The sequence below is a fragment of the Falco rusticolus genome, chromosome 3 (genome assembly GCF_015220075.1).
Source record: "Falco rusticolus isolate bFalRus1 chromosome 3, bFalRus1.pri, whole genome shotgun sequence".
In the NCBI taxonomy this organism is placed as follows: Eukaryota; Metazoa; Chordata; class Aves; order Falconiformes; family Falconidae; genus Falco; species Falco rusticolus.
In genome coordinates, this window is record NC_051189.1 from 110,004,538 (window position 1) to 110,019,671 (window position 15,134).

General features: G+C 52.0%; 1 protein-coding gene across 2 annotated transcripts; it reads right to left on the reverse strand.

Moving 5' to 3' along the window:
• Window positions 1-256: 256 nt before the first annotated feature.
• Window positions 257-10,468, reverse strand: ALDH4A1 (aldehyde dehydrogenase 4 family member A1). 2 transcript variants are annotated; one of them, XM_037381138.1, is made up of 15 exons: window positions 10,350-10,468; window positions 9,535-9,628; window positions 9,113-9,205; window positions 8,951-8,998; window positions 8,408-8,563; window positions 7,690-7,839; window positions 7,488-7,562; window positions 4,842-5,029; window positions 3,875-3,948; window positions 3,151-3,347; window positions 2,720-2,767; window positions 2,210-2,362; window positions 1,395-1,516; window positions 677-795; window positions 257-546 (listed from the first exon to the last, which is right to left on the reverse strand). In XM_037381138.1, the coding sequence occupies exons 1-15, from the start codon at window positions 10,373-10,375 to the stop codon at window positions 434-436; spliced, it is 1,656 nt and encodes a 551-aa protein (XP_037237035.1). In that variant the 5' UTR covers window positions 10,376-10,468; the 3' UTR covers window positions 257-433. The 2 variants fall into 2 exon arrangements, with proteins under 2 accessions (XP_037237035.1, XP_037237034.1); XM_037381137.1 differs by lacking the exon at window positions 10,350-10,468 and adding an exon at window positions 9,801-9,962.
• Between the last annotated feature and the right edge of the window lie 4,666 nt (window positions 10,469-15,134).

Below are 15,134 nucleotides of genomic sequence, written 5' to 3' on the forward strand. Positions count from 1 at the left end.
GCCAGGCTCCAGGTGGCCCTGGGGACAGGGAAGGGAAGGATGTCACCTTCTGCTAGTGACTGGGACTGGGCCAGCCTCTTAATGCTCGTCTCCCGCTTTAATTCCAGCGCTCAGCCACACTGGGAGGGAACTGCACTGGACTGCTCGGGACAGAAAAAATGGAAGGAAAAAGGAACCAGTGCCCAGATATGCTCCTGCAACCACGCCTCAATCCACTACCGCAGCGTGCTTACGTGACTGAGAAAACCACAAGGACTTTTTTTTTTTTTCTTCTCAGAGTTTACAATTTAATAATAGAATTTTTCTTTAAAAATAAAACCTAAGCTTGTTGGGTTAAAGATCAATAGATTTAAGTGCTATTTAAAGTTGTAGCTGCAAAGCTACTCTGTGCGTTGAGGATCAGTAGTACAGGCGCGGGGCCAGGGAGAAGGCATCACTGCATGTAGGCGTAGCGCCAGTCCGTCAGCGGCACGTGCGTTTCTTTGACGGCCTGGGGAGACGTCCAGCGCAGGACGTAGTGCGGGCCACCAGGCTTGTCGTTGGTGCCTGTTTCAGAAGGTAACAAAGTGCTGGTGACCACGAGCAGGGAGGTGGGGGACCTGCCCGGAGGGGGACGCGGCTCAGTGTGCGGCCGCGTAGGTGAGTGCCGTCTCCAGGCAGGAGTTTTTTGTCTCACCTGAGATGCGGGAGCCTCCGAAGGGCTGCTGCGCCACGACGGCGCCCGTCGACTTATCGTTGATGTAGAAATTGCCGGCTGCGTTGCGCAGAAGGTTCCTGGCTTCATCAATGATTCTCCTAAGGGGGGACAGAAATGGCTGCGAGCACAACGCAACGGCAAAAACTTGTGGGGAAGCCTCTGCTCTTCTACGGCAATGGAAACTGCGCAAAAAGCCTGTTCGCATTTCTCGCGCACGTTGCCAGCACTGCACGTTGTTTCATGCACACTGAAGCAGGTCGTGCCTCCTTAGAACTCGATCAAATCAGCCCACTTTTGTTTTCTTATAGTTTGCTTGTCTTTTTAAGTTTTATTGTTCTAAAATGAAGGTAATTATAACTTCATCTTTGAGGTTACACTGCTCTTAAGACTCCCCTCCTACTTGAGGGGCCTGGGGGTGCATCCTCCCCTACGCTCCAAACGTGGCCTCTGGGATCATTTCTCGCTGTAAAGGCATTTTGGGGCTGAGAAACGGCTTTAGCAGCATCCATCCCCTTCCCTCAGGGGTGGGAGGAGGGCTACAAGCCGCATAAGCTTGGCGGGGCAGTGCCACCTTTCCTCCTCAGCACCCAGCGCAGGGCTCTGGAGAGAAGCGGGGTGGCTGGCTCCCCCCAGAAGGGCAAAAGGGGATCTGGGGGGAGGGGGGAGGGGCAGGGATGCAGCGGATTTTGGCACCTACTTCTCCTGGGCGAAGACCGCCCCCGTGAGGCCGTAGGGCGTCGTGGTGTCGATCAGCTCCAGCACCTCCTTGTACCGCTTCTCCGGGTAGACGTACACCGTGAGGATCGGGCCGAAAATCTCCTGTACAGCAAAAATAAAATAAAGCACTCAGCAAGGACAGCCTCCAGAAATCAGCGTTGGGTGCTACAGCACCCGATGAGCTACAACCGGGCGACAATAAGGCTCCCGAACCTGACTTCCTAGAAAAGCTTCATCTCTCCTGCTCAGAGCCCCAGGAGGGGTGTTCTCCAGTGCTTCCCTAAACCTGGTAACAAAGCATGAGCTGAGGAAAGAATCTTTTTCTTTCCTATCACGGACTCGCTGCCTTCTGCAGCAGCAGGACTCAGACTACGAGTTAACTGGGAATCAGAGCTGTACTGATTTGCTCCTGCATTTCTTTTCTGGATAATACCGCTGAGGGTTGAAATAAAGCTGATTTGTCCCAAACTGACATCCTCACCCAGAGGAATCCCACTGAGGTTACCTTTCTTTTCAGTGTAAGGAGTCTGAGAGTTTAGGTTATCATATGATAATTTCCTTGATCCAGCCTGATCAAAGGTTTTCAATATAAATGAGCAGTGTCTTTTATGCCAATACTTTGGTGCCTGGTGGTCAATCTCTTTGATAAGTCAGGGCCATTTATTTTAAAAAAGAGCTCTTTGGAGCCACCCCTGCACCGGTCACCTCGCCTCCGCGTGCCCAGCAGACATCTCGGGGTGGGACCTCTAGCCCCTTTCACACCTTTCCTGCCACCCCCTCGCAAGCTGCTCCCACCTCTTTCATGATGGGATCCTGCGGGTCTTTGCTCTCCACGATGCACGGCTCGACGAAGTACCCAACACTGTCGTCACAGCCGCCCCCTGCCAGGATGGTGAGGTTGGATGACTTCTTGGCGTGCTCGATCCACTTCTTTATCCGTGCAAAAGACTGAGAAAGGGAAATAATAAAAAAAAGAGGGTGGGTTTGGGGTCCAAAAGGGGGTTTGGGCAACCCCCTTCATGCTATGCTGCTCCTAGTGCTTTTCCAGCTCAGAAGTGGGAGCTGGAAACGGAGTCCCAAATATATTATAGCCCATATTTTCTCAGCAAAATAACCCACTTTTCAGGAGGGGCAGTGACTAAGGCATGCAATACTCCAGGTGGGAGTGAAAGAGGGCTGATAATCAGCTCCAGTTAATCACGGATGTTCATACTTTGCTGTAAGCAATAAAAACCATTTAACACGCAACGCAAGCCTGGTGGCGTTACCTTCTTGCCTCAGTAGGAACAGGAGAGGGGAGCTCACCTTGTCATCAATCACCGCAGAGAAGAACGTCCCAAAGTCCTGGGCGGGCTGCAGGAAGCCAGAAAGGAGGCAACGTAAGTACATATTGTGCCAAAAAAGCTAACTTTGCAATTAGGAGGAGCTGCAATTCCCCAAGTAACATTTCCCTCCGCTCCAAACGCACCTCTGTGCGAGGGCACAAGCTACCCCTTTTCAATTAGTCTGCAGTATTCAGTGACTTACACAATCCTTCCTGCAGACGCTGGCTACAAGTTAATTTCTAATCACTAAAAAAAGATGAAGGGGGGGGACATGGAGGGGCGGTGGTGGGGAGAACCAGTGGATAAAAAGCTTGGTTCAATAGGAATTAGTAGCCAGTTACCGCAGTCTCTAATCCCATCAACCACCCGCTGAGCTGCAAAGCCCTTCAGCAGCCCGGCAGCTCCGCTCACATCTCCCACTTTGATCTTCCCGTGCTCCTCCAGCAGTTTCTCTTTGATCTGGGGCCACAGCGAGTCCGGGGCGTAGAGGCGGGAGCAAGCCGAGCATTTTTGGCCACCATACTCGAAGGCCGAGCGCAGGGTCCCGTTCACCACGCTGGCCACGTCAGCTGAGCTGTGCACCAGGTGGAAGTTCTTCCCGCCGCACTCTGGTGCCAGAGAAGGGAGGAAAAGGGGCAAATGAGTTGTCAGGGCTGGGTCGCCCTCAAAAACCACAAGCTCTGGCCAGGTCCCTTCCAGGGGGCTCGCCCTGCCTGGGCCAGGGTCCCTCGGGGAACAGGGAGAGCACCACCACCGCGGGGAGCCCAACCCCAGAGCTCGAGGAGCTGGAGCAGGGTTGCCAAACTGATGGAAAAGGGACCGACCCGAGCTCCCAGACCTGGCGTGGAGGCTTTGCAAGCCCAGAGCACCACCGCCCCCTGCCCAAGCGCCAGCTCCCCACCGTAAAAACCCATCCCATAAGCTCCCCCAAATACCCAGTGCACCCCCACGAACAAGCTTTACACTTCTGCCACAGAGCAGGGACAGGGCACAATCTACTGTGTCGTTTGCTCTCTGCTCATGAGGAGAGGAATCCTGGCCATCACTTTAGTTCCTCCCTGAGCAGGAGAGAAACGGACTCCCCTGCCACCCCTGCATGGCCTCCCCACCAAAAAAAGGTGTAAGTGGCAGTTACCTCCAGCCAGACGCGGGAAATTGCGGTAGCGATCCAGGTTTTCAGATACTTGCTTCCAGAGCCGCTTGAAAGTCCTGGAAGAGAAAGGAGGAGCTGGTTAGTGCCTTTGCACAAGGGTGGCACTGGAAAAGGCATGTGTGGGTGATGTGTCCTGCTGAAGGGGACCCCAGCAAAACCCTGTGTCTGTCACCAAAGGACGCCCTGCAAGCGGCAGAGGAGATGCTAGCTGAGAATGAGACCCTAGGTATCAAAGCAATGGCACTACACAACAACCCCGTAGTTTTAAAAATAGGAAACTGTTGCAGTGTCACGGGGAAGACCACAGGAGTGAACATCCAGCAGAAGTTTCTGCTCTTCCCCTTTCCCCCCTTCCTTTCAGTCCTTACTGTGACAAACCCCTTGGCTGCAAAACAATAAAAATGCTAATAACCTCCCAACAGGAGGCACAGCTGCTAATACTAATTTATGAGCTTCCCACCTTTAAAGCACGATGCTCATCAGACCATGTCCTTCGCCAGTGGAGCGGGGTCCCTGGGTTTAATAGCCTGTTGCAGTTTGCCAGGGCCCTCAGCATCACTAACACACCACGACATGCAGGCAGAGTGCAGGTATGCAAATCTACCTGGAGCTGGCATCGCCCTGCCAGTGCAGTGCAGTTTAAGCCAAATCACGGCATCCCTGGGATTGTCACATGTGAGTTTGTCTATTCTCTGTGCCTCGGGTTTAGCAACAGAAACTCCCTGCTATTAAATGCACTCCCCGTGGCAAGAAAACCTGGTTAGATGCTTTTTTCATCGGTTTTAAAATCCTGCCTTCATTATGTTGTGTAAGGATGGCCGGTTGCCTGCCTGCTGCCCTACTCAACGCTGCCCTGCATGCTCAAAGGACCAGCAGACGAGCACCCAGCATCACTTCAGCCAGCAGCTCCTCACCCCTCTCCCCACTACCGCTCCCCTCCCCAACGTACGGCACGCTGCCGGTGAAATTGAGCCCACAGAAGTGCTCGGAACTCGTGACGGTGTCTCCAAACACAGGCCCATCTGCTGGCACGAACTGCACGACGTTTGGTGGGAGCCCAGCTTCCAGGAGGATTTTGTAGACAGCATAGCTGGAGAGCAGGGCGGTGTCACTGGGCTTCCACAGGACCACATTTCCCTGCGGGAGAGGACAAAGTCAGCATGCAAGGAAAGGCTTCAGCCCAAACACAGCTATGCAACGCTCAAATGCTCTGGCAAAAGTCTGTCCTGCAGCCCACAGCGGACAGGACCACAGCAACAGCACCTTTGGGTGATTCACACCTACCTTTTACCCCGAGCACTGGTTTTGAAAACGACTGCGATAGCCCTGGTCAGCTGAAAGGCACAAAAATCCTCCCCTTCCACACCACCAGGTTGCTGTGCCAGCCTTTCACACCCTCCCTCGCCCAGGACACAGAGTTTTGCCTTCCCTATGAGGAGCCATAAAACACAAAGCTGTTTTACGTCTCGGGAAATGGGACAGCGCCGCTAAAAAATGTGCTTATGGCACTGCGAGCACTGCCACCCACTGCCACCGGCTTTGCGCAGGACCCAGCAGGTGGTTGTGCCAGCCAAAGCGCTGAAATCAAACCTCACGCCCAGATGAAACGTGCACAAGCCAACAGCACACTTGGCTGGGAAGCACCACGCTAAACCACTGCCGGCAGCCCCCCACCCCTTTGGCTCTGCGCCACCGTCCTCCCTTCAGCTCCGTGCGCAGCCACAGGGGCCCAGTGACCTCCCCAGTGTCACTGTCACACTGCCTGGCCCCCGACGCACCACACGTGACCGTGCAACAGGGTCAAAGCCCTGGGGCAGCAGGATGGGGAGTTTTGGACTCTGTCTCAACCAGGCGCCTGCTTTCCAGGGACTCGTGGCGTAGGCAAAGCTCCTTCCCAGCCGGCTCTAATCCTGCCGTTCCAAACGGTGAGAAAACCAAACCACACTGCAAAAAATCTCCCAGCAACTGGGAAACCTAACAGGCCACAACCAGTGCCAGTATGCCTGGCAGCCTGGGTACCAGTGCAGTGCAGCAACTGCTCCAGTCCCGAGGAAATCCTGCTCCCAACAGCATTAACTGCATTGATCTCTGCAGCTATTTATCAAGAGCAATGTTTAATCCCCTGGGAAGCACACTGTGGTGACCAGAAGACTGGGGTTCTAATTAATACCCGCTTGTTAAGCACCATTTTCTCCTAAATTTAATTCCAGGTACCACCTGCGGCTGAGCTTTTCAAGCCACCCCATTCCTTTTTGCCCCTGCCCCAGGGTGAGCAGGGGGATTTCATCACGCTGCAGCAGCCCGGTGGGAATTTATCATCCCACTCAAGGAGGAATGCACTGCAGGACGCCCAAAACAGCTCCCCCAGACCCATCAGCGTGGGCTTGCCCCATCCCAACAGGGTTTGTCTGCTCTGGGATGAGTTTAGCACCAAATGCCCCAAAGCCGAGGACCTTCCTCGAATCCTGGGGTGGGAGGAATGCATTTCCCCTCCCCAAAAAACTTTCCCAGTTCCACATTAGTAGTTTCACCCTCTTCCTTCCTTCTCCCCACTCCTCCCCTACAGAAGTGACAGGTTCAAATGCTTCACCCCAAAAATGGTTTTAAAATGTGACGTCCCCAGATTAAAAGCTTGGTGTGCTCCCTTATCACAGCCTCGTCCACCTCCAACACAGGACGCTACTGCTGCAGGGACCCCTCTTTGGTGTCAGGATGAAACCTGAGCCTAATCAGTAAAGAGCTTAGGACAATTTTGTAAATTTTTTTCCAGTGCAACAATAAATTAATTAATCCTGGCCCAAATTAATCAGGTTGCTACAGTCTCTCCCCAAAACCCACCCTGCAAAGGCAGGTGCTCCCCATCCTCAACAGACACATTGGTGTGTGACAACTACAGAAATGCTGTTTGCTGATACTCTGACTTTTTGGACCATTTTTATGTCTGCTAGGGTCTCCTGTCTCCCAGTTCAGTGCTACACGCCAGGGCCACGACCAGCTCTCTCCTGCCTTCGCCCTAACACACCCACTGCAACCAAAAAGCGTCATCCAAGAGGAACCTGAGCAATTACAAACAGATCACACTTTTGGGTCATGACAGCACCCTGAAACCTGGTTCACAGAGCAAGCACCACACAGGAGAACCAAACCCTGCTGTGTTTCTCGTCTCCCCTCCCTCCCGCAGCACCCTGACCTTCCCTCAATCTACAACTCAGCCTGGGAAGGAAAAGACAGCTTGCTTCGTATAAAACCCCAGACGAACAGGTTTGGGTGGTTGTTTCCTTTTCTAACACTTCCTCCAACACACCTGTCCACTGATGGACAGGTCTAAAACCCAGCCACTAGAATGCCTTCTTGTAATTGAAAACATCTGAGTCTAATTGCAAGACAGCTGCTTGAATTCAAGGGGACCAACAGAAGCAGGACCACAGGTGTGGCCTATTAAACAGCACCAGAGAACCAGGGAGGCTGAATTCACTCCTTGCAGATCCCAGACCAGGCAAACTGCAGCCTCGGAGAGATGGGGTCCCTGTCCCAGCCTTTCCCCAGACTCTCCTTGCCATCCCTGGCTTTCCTTAAACCTCACCATGACACTCACCATCAGTGCTGGAGCCCCTGCCAGGTTGCCACCGATCGCCGTGAAGTTAAAGGGGGAGACAGCTGCCACGAAACCCTGTGGGTGGGAGAGGCAGTGATGGATGGGAGCACGGTGCCTCCTCTCACCGTGGTGTGATACCACAGCCTGGGGCAAAAAAAAGAGAGTTCCAGAAGCAGGGGAGCAGCCTCAGCCCTTCCCTCACCTCCAGCCCCCGGTAAACCATGCTGTTGGTGCTGATGTCCACGCTGATGGGCTGGCTGTTCTCCAGCTCCAGGGCGTACTTGGCATTGAATCGGAAGAAGTCTATCAGCTCCGCAGCAGCATCGATTTCTGCCTGGATGACCGTTTTACCCTGCCAGGAGAGGTCGCATCAATTAAAAAGCACTGAGGGGAGGGCGGTGGGGGGAATGCCGCGTGCTGCAGCAGTGCGGCATGGCGCAGCCAGACGCAGCTTGTGGGTTGCCTCTCTCACGCAGACCACATGCTCGCTTTCCAAAGATGTGGCCTCCTGCAAGCCCCTATCCCACCACATCTCCTTTGCAGCGAGCAGAGGCAAACGCAGCCTGTGCCAGGGAATATCACACCCACCCGTGCTCCCCCTCTGCCCTTGAGGGCCTCCCCCAGGAAAGCCAGGGCTGCTGGGGCATCTCACAAAGGTCAGCCCGGTAAGTGCAGCCCACTGCATCAGCTGATCCCGTTCCAGGAGGCCTGGCTCCCAGCTTCACCTCCCTTCTTTCTCAGCAAAGAGGCAAGGATCAGTCTGCACCGCTCACGGTACAGCTACAGGCACTTCTAACATTACAGCCATTCCCACTGTCAAAAAACATCTTGGCAGCTCTTCCTGCCCTGCTTCCCCAGCTCCCCAGATTCTCTCCCATTCGCCCCAGCTATCTGCCAGCTCAATCCCACATGCCCCTTACCTGCCCGATCATGGTTTTGGCCAGCACTTCTGCTCGCCTCGGGCCGCTCAGCATGTCAGCTGCCTTCAGGAAAATCTGGGCTCGGTCCTGGATGGGTTTCAGGTCCCATTCCTTCCTTGCTGCCAAGGCAGCATTAATGGCTTTGTTAATGAGCTCCTGCAGAAGAGAAGGGGAAAGGCAGCAAAGAGAAACCCACTGCCTCTCCACCACCAGCTGGGAGGGAAACATGAAGGGCTATCCACCCCCAGGCACAAACAACAGCAGCCACTTTCCCATCATAACCCCGAATTTACAGCTCCTGGTACTAATTTGTTTCAAGATCCCTGGGACTTGGAAAGCCAGCACCCACCCCTGCAGCCTCCCTGCTCACAGCCTGAGCAATCATTTGTGTCTCTCCCAGCCTTCTCACCAGCAATCTCAAAGCGCATCATGCTGCAACCCCGCTGCGAGATAAGACTTGCTAAACACAGATGAAGTGCTGCTGGTTCCCCTCCCAAAAAAACACGAAAAGAAGAGGGAGAGCAGCAAGGTGTGCTCGCTCACCTTGCTGGCGTAGCAGTACTTGGCCACTTTGTGCGCATGATTAAAAGGCTGAAAAGAGAAGAAAAACTTTCATAGTTATCAGCCCAAGAGATCCCCCTCCTGATGAGTACACCCTCCTGCTCTGTGCTCCCTTGTTAAACAAGAATTTTCCCCCAAACTCACCGACAGCTGGTACCGCACTGTCGGTGTCCACACCTCTTCTCCCCCGATCACACACGGGATGGCTTCTGTCTTGCCCTTCAGGTCAGCAAGTGCCTGAGCCAGAGGAGGAGAGCACCGCGGTGGGAGCTGCACACGCAGACCCCCACCAGCTGCCCTCGCTCTCCATCCACCTCCCTGCCAGCCCCACGAGCACAGGGAAACCTGCAGACAGGCTTCCTTCGGTCCCTTGGGACGGGGGTGCCTGCGGGCTGGAGGGACCAGGACAGAACTTACAACTCCAACTGTCGCCAAAGGGAAGGAGTGGATGCTGGGCAGGACAGGGCTTTCCCCCACCAGGAAAGCGCCTGGGGCTGCTGCACAGCACCTGAAGCACAAACCAGAACCTTCAACACCCCAAAAAGCCCAATTCCCTACGGTGGTACCTTCTGAAGCGCTGCTCGCTCGGGGCTCCCTGGCTTAAATTCCAGGATCGGCTCGTTGGTCACCTGGATGGCTGAGTGGTGCTGCCATCTCCGCCTAGGTGAGGAGCAAGACAGATGCTGAAATCCCCCTGGTTTCCTCCTTCTCTCCGCGCCCCAACCTCCAGCTCACATGTGTTTTATGGCTTAAAGCCGTGTTTTATCACTTAACACCCTGCTCCCTGGCCAAACCAGCCACACGCGCCCGCGCATGGCACCGTGTCGCCTGCCTGTGCTGCATCCTGCCCATCCGAAGGTGATGCTGGAGCCGGGAGCTGAGCCTGGACATAGCCTCCATGCAACTATCCCTTCTCCTTGCTACGAAAAAAATGCTGATATATTAATTTCTAAGGGACAAGGCGCAGGGCAAGCTCCGAGTCGATGCGCTTTGCTCCACCGCCCCAGCTGCGGGCAAAGTGCAGGGCACGGGGCGAAGGCCAGGCTGGCAGCCCCGGGCTCCAGCGAGCCGCTGGCCCCTGGCATGCCGGGGTTACGTGCTTCCCAGCCCCCCGGGGCCGCGGAACTGCCCCTCTCAGCAATATTGCCCCAAAAACGGGGCAAAAAGGGGGGGCAACCCGCGCAGGTGGCGAGGAGGCGCCCGCGCCGGGCCGCCCAGCGAGGGGCAGGGCAGGGAATGAGCGCAGCGCCCCAGCCGCCGTGGGTGCTGCGGAGAGGGGGGTCCCGGGGGGTCCGGGGGGGCTCGGGGGGCCGGGGTGTAGGGGGGTCCGGCCGCCCCGCCGGGAAGGGGCCGCAGGGGGAAGGGGCCGCCGCGCACTCACCCGCCGCCCCTCAGCGCCCGCCACATCCCGGCCCCGCCGCCTCGCCGGCCCGCGGCCGCGCCCAAACCGACACGGGGCGGGGGAGACGGAGACAAACCCGTACAATTAAATCATAAATTAAAATTAAAAAAAAAAAAGAGGGGAAGGGAATTAGGTCGCTCCCACAGTAGCCACACACCCGCGCACTCTCTGTGTGTGTATGGGGGTGTCCCCCTCTCGTGGGGCGGGAGTGGCCCGTCCCGTCCCCCCCCATCTCCTCACCGGTGGTTGCGCCCGACCAGCGGGCCGGCCGCGCGCCGCAGCACGTGGGAGAGGGCGGGGCGCTGGGCTGAGGTAAAAATAATTAAAAAAACCCAACAACAAACTAAAAAAAGAAACCAAACCCCCAAACCCAAACCATCCTCCTCAAAAAAAGCCCAAAAAATAAAACGTACGCGGCAACGGCGGCTCGGCTGGCGGCGGGGCCCGGCCTCGGGGAGCGGGCCTCGGGGGCTGCCCCCACCGCGCACCCAAACCGTAAAAAAAAAAAAAAAAGGGTTTTAACCCAAAACGAGGGCCCGGCGGGGGGGGAGGGGGGAGATGGCCACCAGGAGGCCTGGTTTTACACGGAGTATTTCTATTTCCTAATTTCGCAGCCTCAGAGCAGCCGCCTGCCGCCCTCAGCCCCCCCCCAGGCAGCCTTTGCTCTGCAGGTGTTTTCCAACCCTGAAATTAACACACACAGACGTGAACCAGGTGTTTGGTATTTATTTGATAAGTTGGTTTTAGTTTTTTTTTTCCTTGTAACCAGAGAAGGACCATAACCCGTTTGCGTGGCCGAGCTCCCCCGCACACCCCCTCTGCGCAGAGAACCGCGGGTACGGCGAGCGATGGAGCGATGGGCCGAGTGCCGAAGGATGAACGCGGACGGACGGACCTGGTGGGATGTGAGACCGAAGCACAGTACAGGGCACCGGACAGCAGACCTGGAAGGGGGCGGTGAGGTTGGTTTTGGCACTAAAGAAGTTAAAATGGAGATAATCCACTGGAACTCAGAGGACAGAGGAGTGTGAATGCTTCTGGCTCTCGCTGCGGGTGTTTCTCGGTGCCCCTGCTAAAGTGGATTAGATTTCTGAAGCCTTTGATGGTCCCAAATCCACCACCATTTGGTCTGCTTGCAAATATCCAGGACAGGCTTGCAGCCACAGAGGTAATCGATGTGCATCTCTACTCCGGAGCAAGCTTGGGAGCTGGCTCATCCTTCGTCCTTTCCTCCCCAGAGATCAAATAGCATCATCAATTCAGTCTTTTTCTTTAAAAGAAGCTAATATACAGAATATAAAGCACAATATTTACAACAGTACGGTAAACAGGTTCATTTCCACACTGATCAGTAGTCTGTTTTAATGTGTACAAAAGAAATTCTTACATGACCTAAGAGAAACTGACAAGAAGTGACACAGCATGGGGAAAGAGTCATCAATACCCTCCACTTAAACACATTAAATAATAAATAATCATTTTTGGCAGAACTTAGCTACAATACACTTTAGCCGCAGGTTAAGGTGTTTTAAGGACTCAATTGCGTGTCTTTTGGTGAAACCACGTTACACAAGAAGTGTGTCTAGTGACCAAGCTTTTAATGATCCTCAGCCCTCTCTGATAAAGAAGAAATTTCAGGATTTCAGATGAAATCCGTACAGGGGTCATCAGTTTGGGCAGCCCTCAAACCACGGGCATTGGGTCTGTGGCACAGTGGTACTGGGGTGTTCTGCCATGGAAACAACACAGGTTTGAAGCCACCCCAGGGTTTGGGTTTTTTTAAGCATTAACTTCATCTTTCCTCCAAAGATGGAGCCAGCCAGACCCACAAGCACCACCTTTGCTTACCAAAGTGCTTCACTGTTGGAGTGCCTCAAATTAGGAGGGAATTGTGATTTCTAGAGGCATCAAATACCCACTTCTTAAACACAATGTTTGCTTCTTCAAAAGAGAAGCTCTGAAAGGCTCCCGCAAATGCAGAAGGGTCTTAAGACACTGAACTACACACAAAAACAGACAAAAAGAAATAATCAAGTGTTTCTTCACTACTCTGCCAAAGACTTGTGTTCAAGCCTTCGGTGTTCCCCTCCCCAGAAACGGGCTGGCAAGGGACTGAATGAAGAATTTGGCAGGTAGTGTTTATGTTCACCTCTGAACCCTGCATTATTAACACCAGGATACTATGCGTTGCCTTAGAGTGGCAATTTCTTTTCTCATTTAAAACTCGAACTGACAGAAGTTACATTCTACTAAAAGCTTAAAACCAAGCATTTGTGTGACTTAACACTGAAGGCAGGTATTTTTAAAACCTGTGTGTTCCCCTGCAACAAAGTCCTGGACCAGTGCAAAAGAATAAAAAACCCAGAAGTCCTGAAGCAAAATGTGAAAAATCCTCCTCAGGGTATTATTACACCCTGGAAGCACTATAATTTCTTAATGTTGCTGTGATAAATCGTGCTTTTAACATTCAGCTCTAAAATGAAGCACTCTCAAACGTGAAACACAATCAGACACTTCCCAATATTGCAATTCTCTTCTTTGCGTGCTCCAACACAAACATTCCCCCGCCTTTCTCCAGAGCCAAGGGAAACAGAAGGAAATAGCTGCTTTACAGAGCCCGCAGCGCTGTGGCAAGGCTGTGAGCACCCACCGATCGCTGTGGCTTTTCCTCAAGCCAACCCTGGACCAAGGACTCTACTTGTGTTTTTGCTGGCAGGAATGGTTATGCAAAAAAAAATAATCATGTATTAGAAGCAGCTTTAGAACTCTATTCAGGCACAATTCCAATCTATTAATTTGTCTCATCAAGTTAATTCCAATTTATGCCAGTGCAGACAAACATCATTTATCTTCTAACCAGGTAAAGCACAAAACCCACTCTGGGGCAGATTTTAAAACTACTGTGCTGCAATCACCCCTGGGGTTTAGGAGAGCAAAAGAGGTCCTTACTCTCTTCAGCAGAATGCCACGCCATCAGGGGAAGGAAAAAACCGAACCAGGAGAAACAGCAATACTCCTGCAGCTGCAGAAAAGCTGTTATTTCTTTTACTTCCCCCCCACCCCCCCTTCTCTTGCTCCTAGGAAGCGATGGGCAAGTGCTTCACAGCCGTACCTGTTAGATTGTTCCCATGTTGCCACTTGAAACCGTTTGAGAATTTGGAGTCACATCAGAGCAGAAGATACTTTACAAGGGAATAATTGCATTTGCTAACAGAATTCTGTTTGCACTTTAAAAACCTCTAATAAAAATAGAATATATACTGTGTTTTTTATAAATAGATTACACATTTAGCTTAGATGAGTTTCATTATAGTCCCCCCCAGCCCCGACACTTGTTTTCTTAAAGAATTTTGTTTTTCCTTGTGTGAACTAATATTATAATTACTAAGTCTTTGAAAAAAATGTTTGTACCACATTATTCTTTGGACATTTTTGAACAACATGCATCCACAAAAGCAACTGCCGTTTGTTTACTGAAAACATTGTTTGTACAAACCCATTTTAGGAATTTGATCTATTACACTGCTAACAAGCAAAAAAATTTGCTTCCTTGAAATCCCCCTTTAAAAAATGAGAAACAATGAGGAGGATTTTCTGATTGTAAGTCTAAAAAAGTGTCAATATGACACCGCATTAAGAATAGAAAACAAAAATAAAGTATTTACAGCTTTACAAAGGAAAAAGAAAGAGGTCATCAAAATCATTTCCAGCATTTTCACCATTTTTTTCTGGCAAGCTTTTGATCTGGTTTATACAGAGTGGTTATACGCAAACAGAACAGGACCACTGTCGGCTAAATCAGCAGCATCGCTTGAAACTAAACCAAAAGACCTCCTAGAAAAACTATCAAGGATCAACCATAGTAATTCCCGAAAGGTTGATCCACCAAGTCCTACACAGCCTAAATGAAAACAAAACCCCAATCCCAAGTACGAAATCACCTTTTCTTCTTTAAAAATGGATTACATATGGTTATAAGAAACAGAGACCAACAACCATGGTAATTTACCATCATACACATCACCACCATACACATTATTTCTATATCCTCTACTATAGACCCACATCCCTTACAAATTACCAACAAATGCAACCCTATTACAGATGCTCCTCATAATTATGGCTATGAGATAAACTGTAGGTTACAGCTAGCTTGTTTCCACAGCTGAATTTCTGCTTCCTCACTTGGCTCTCACCATCAAACTAAGGATATTCTTTCCTACCCTCAACATACCAGCTACTAGTTTCAGGAACACTCAGCCTTTTTCCTACTAGGACACTGAGTTTTAAGGAAAACAAACAAACAAACCAGCAAACAGCAGCTAAGCCGGACGGCCATTAATGTTGCTCAGTTTCTCCAGTACCAAAGAGCATTTCATAACTCAGGAGAGCCAACGACAGCCTCTGATGAGGCCGACTCACTGTGCAAGTCGATTGCTTCACAATGCCTCCACCAAAGTCACTAAAGCATTACAGACACTCAGCTTTGGCAGATGGTTTCTCAGCCTTGTGAGAAACTACGTATTAGCAGCTGTAGTTCATACAGGCTTCAAAAACCTTAAGAGTACTTTATTGAAAACATGCAGTCCCAGCCCCCTCAAAAAAATATCGCATCTCTGGCCCCCACCCACCCACCCCAGCTTGCAGCCCCAGTGAACGTGACATTTACCACTTTGGCCACCTAAGAAATAATAGGAATGAACACTTTGGAATAAGGTTTCTTTCCCAGAGAAAAGTTATCTACATTTACGCGTTGAAACAGGC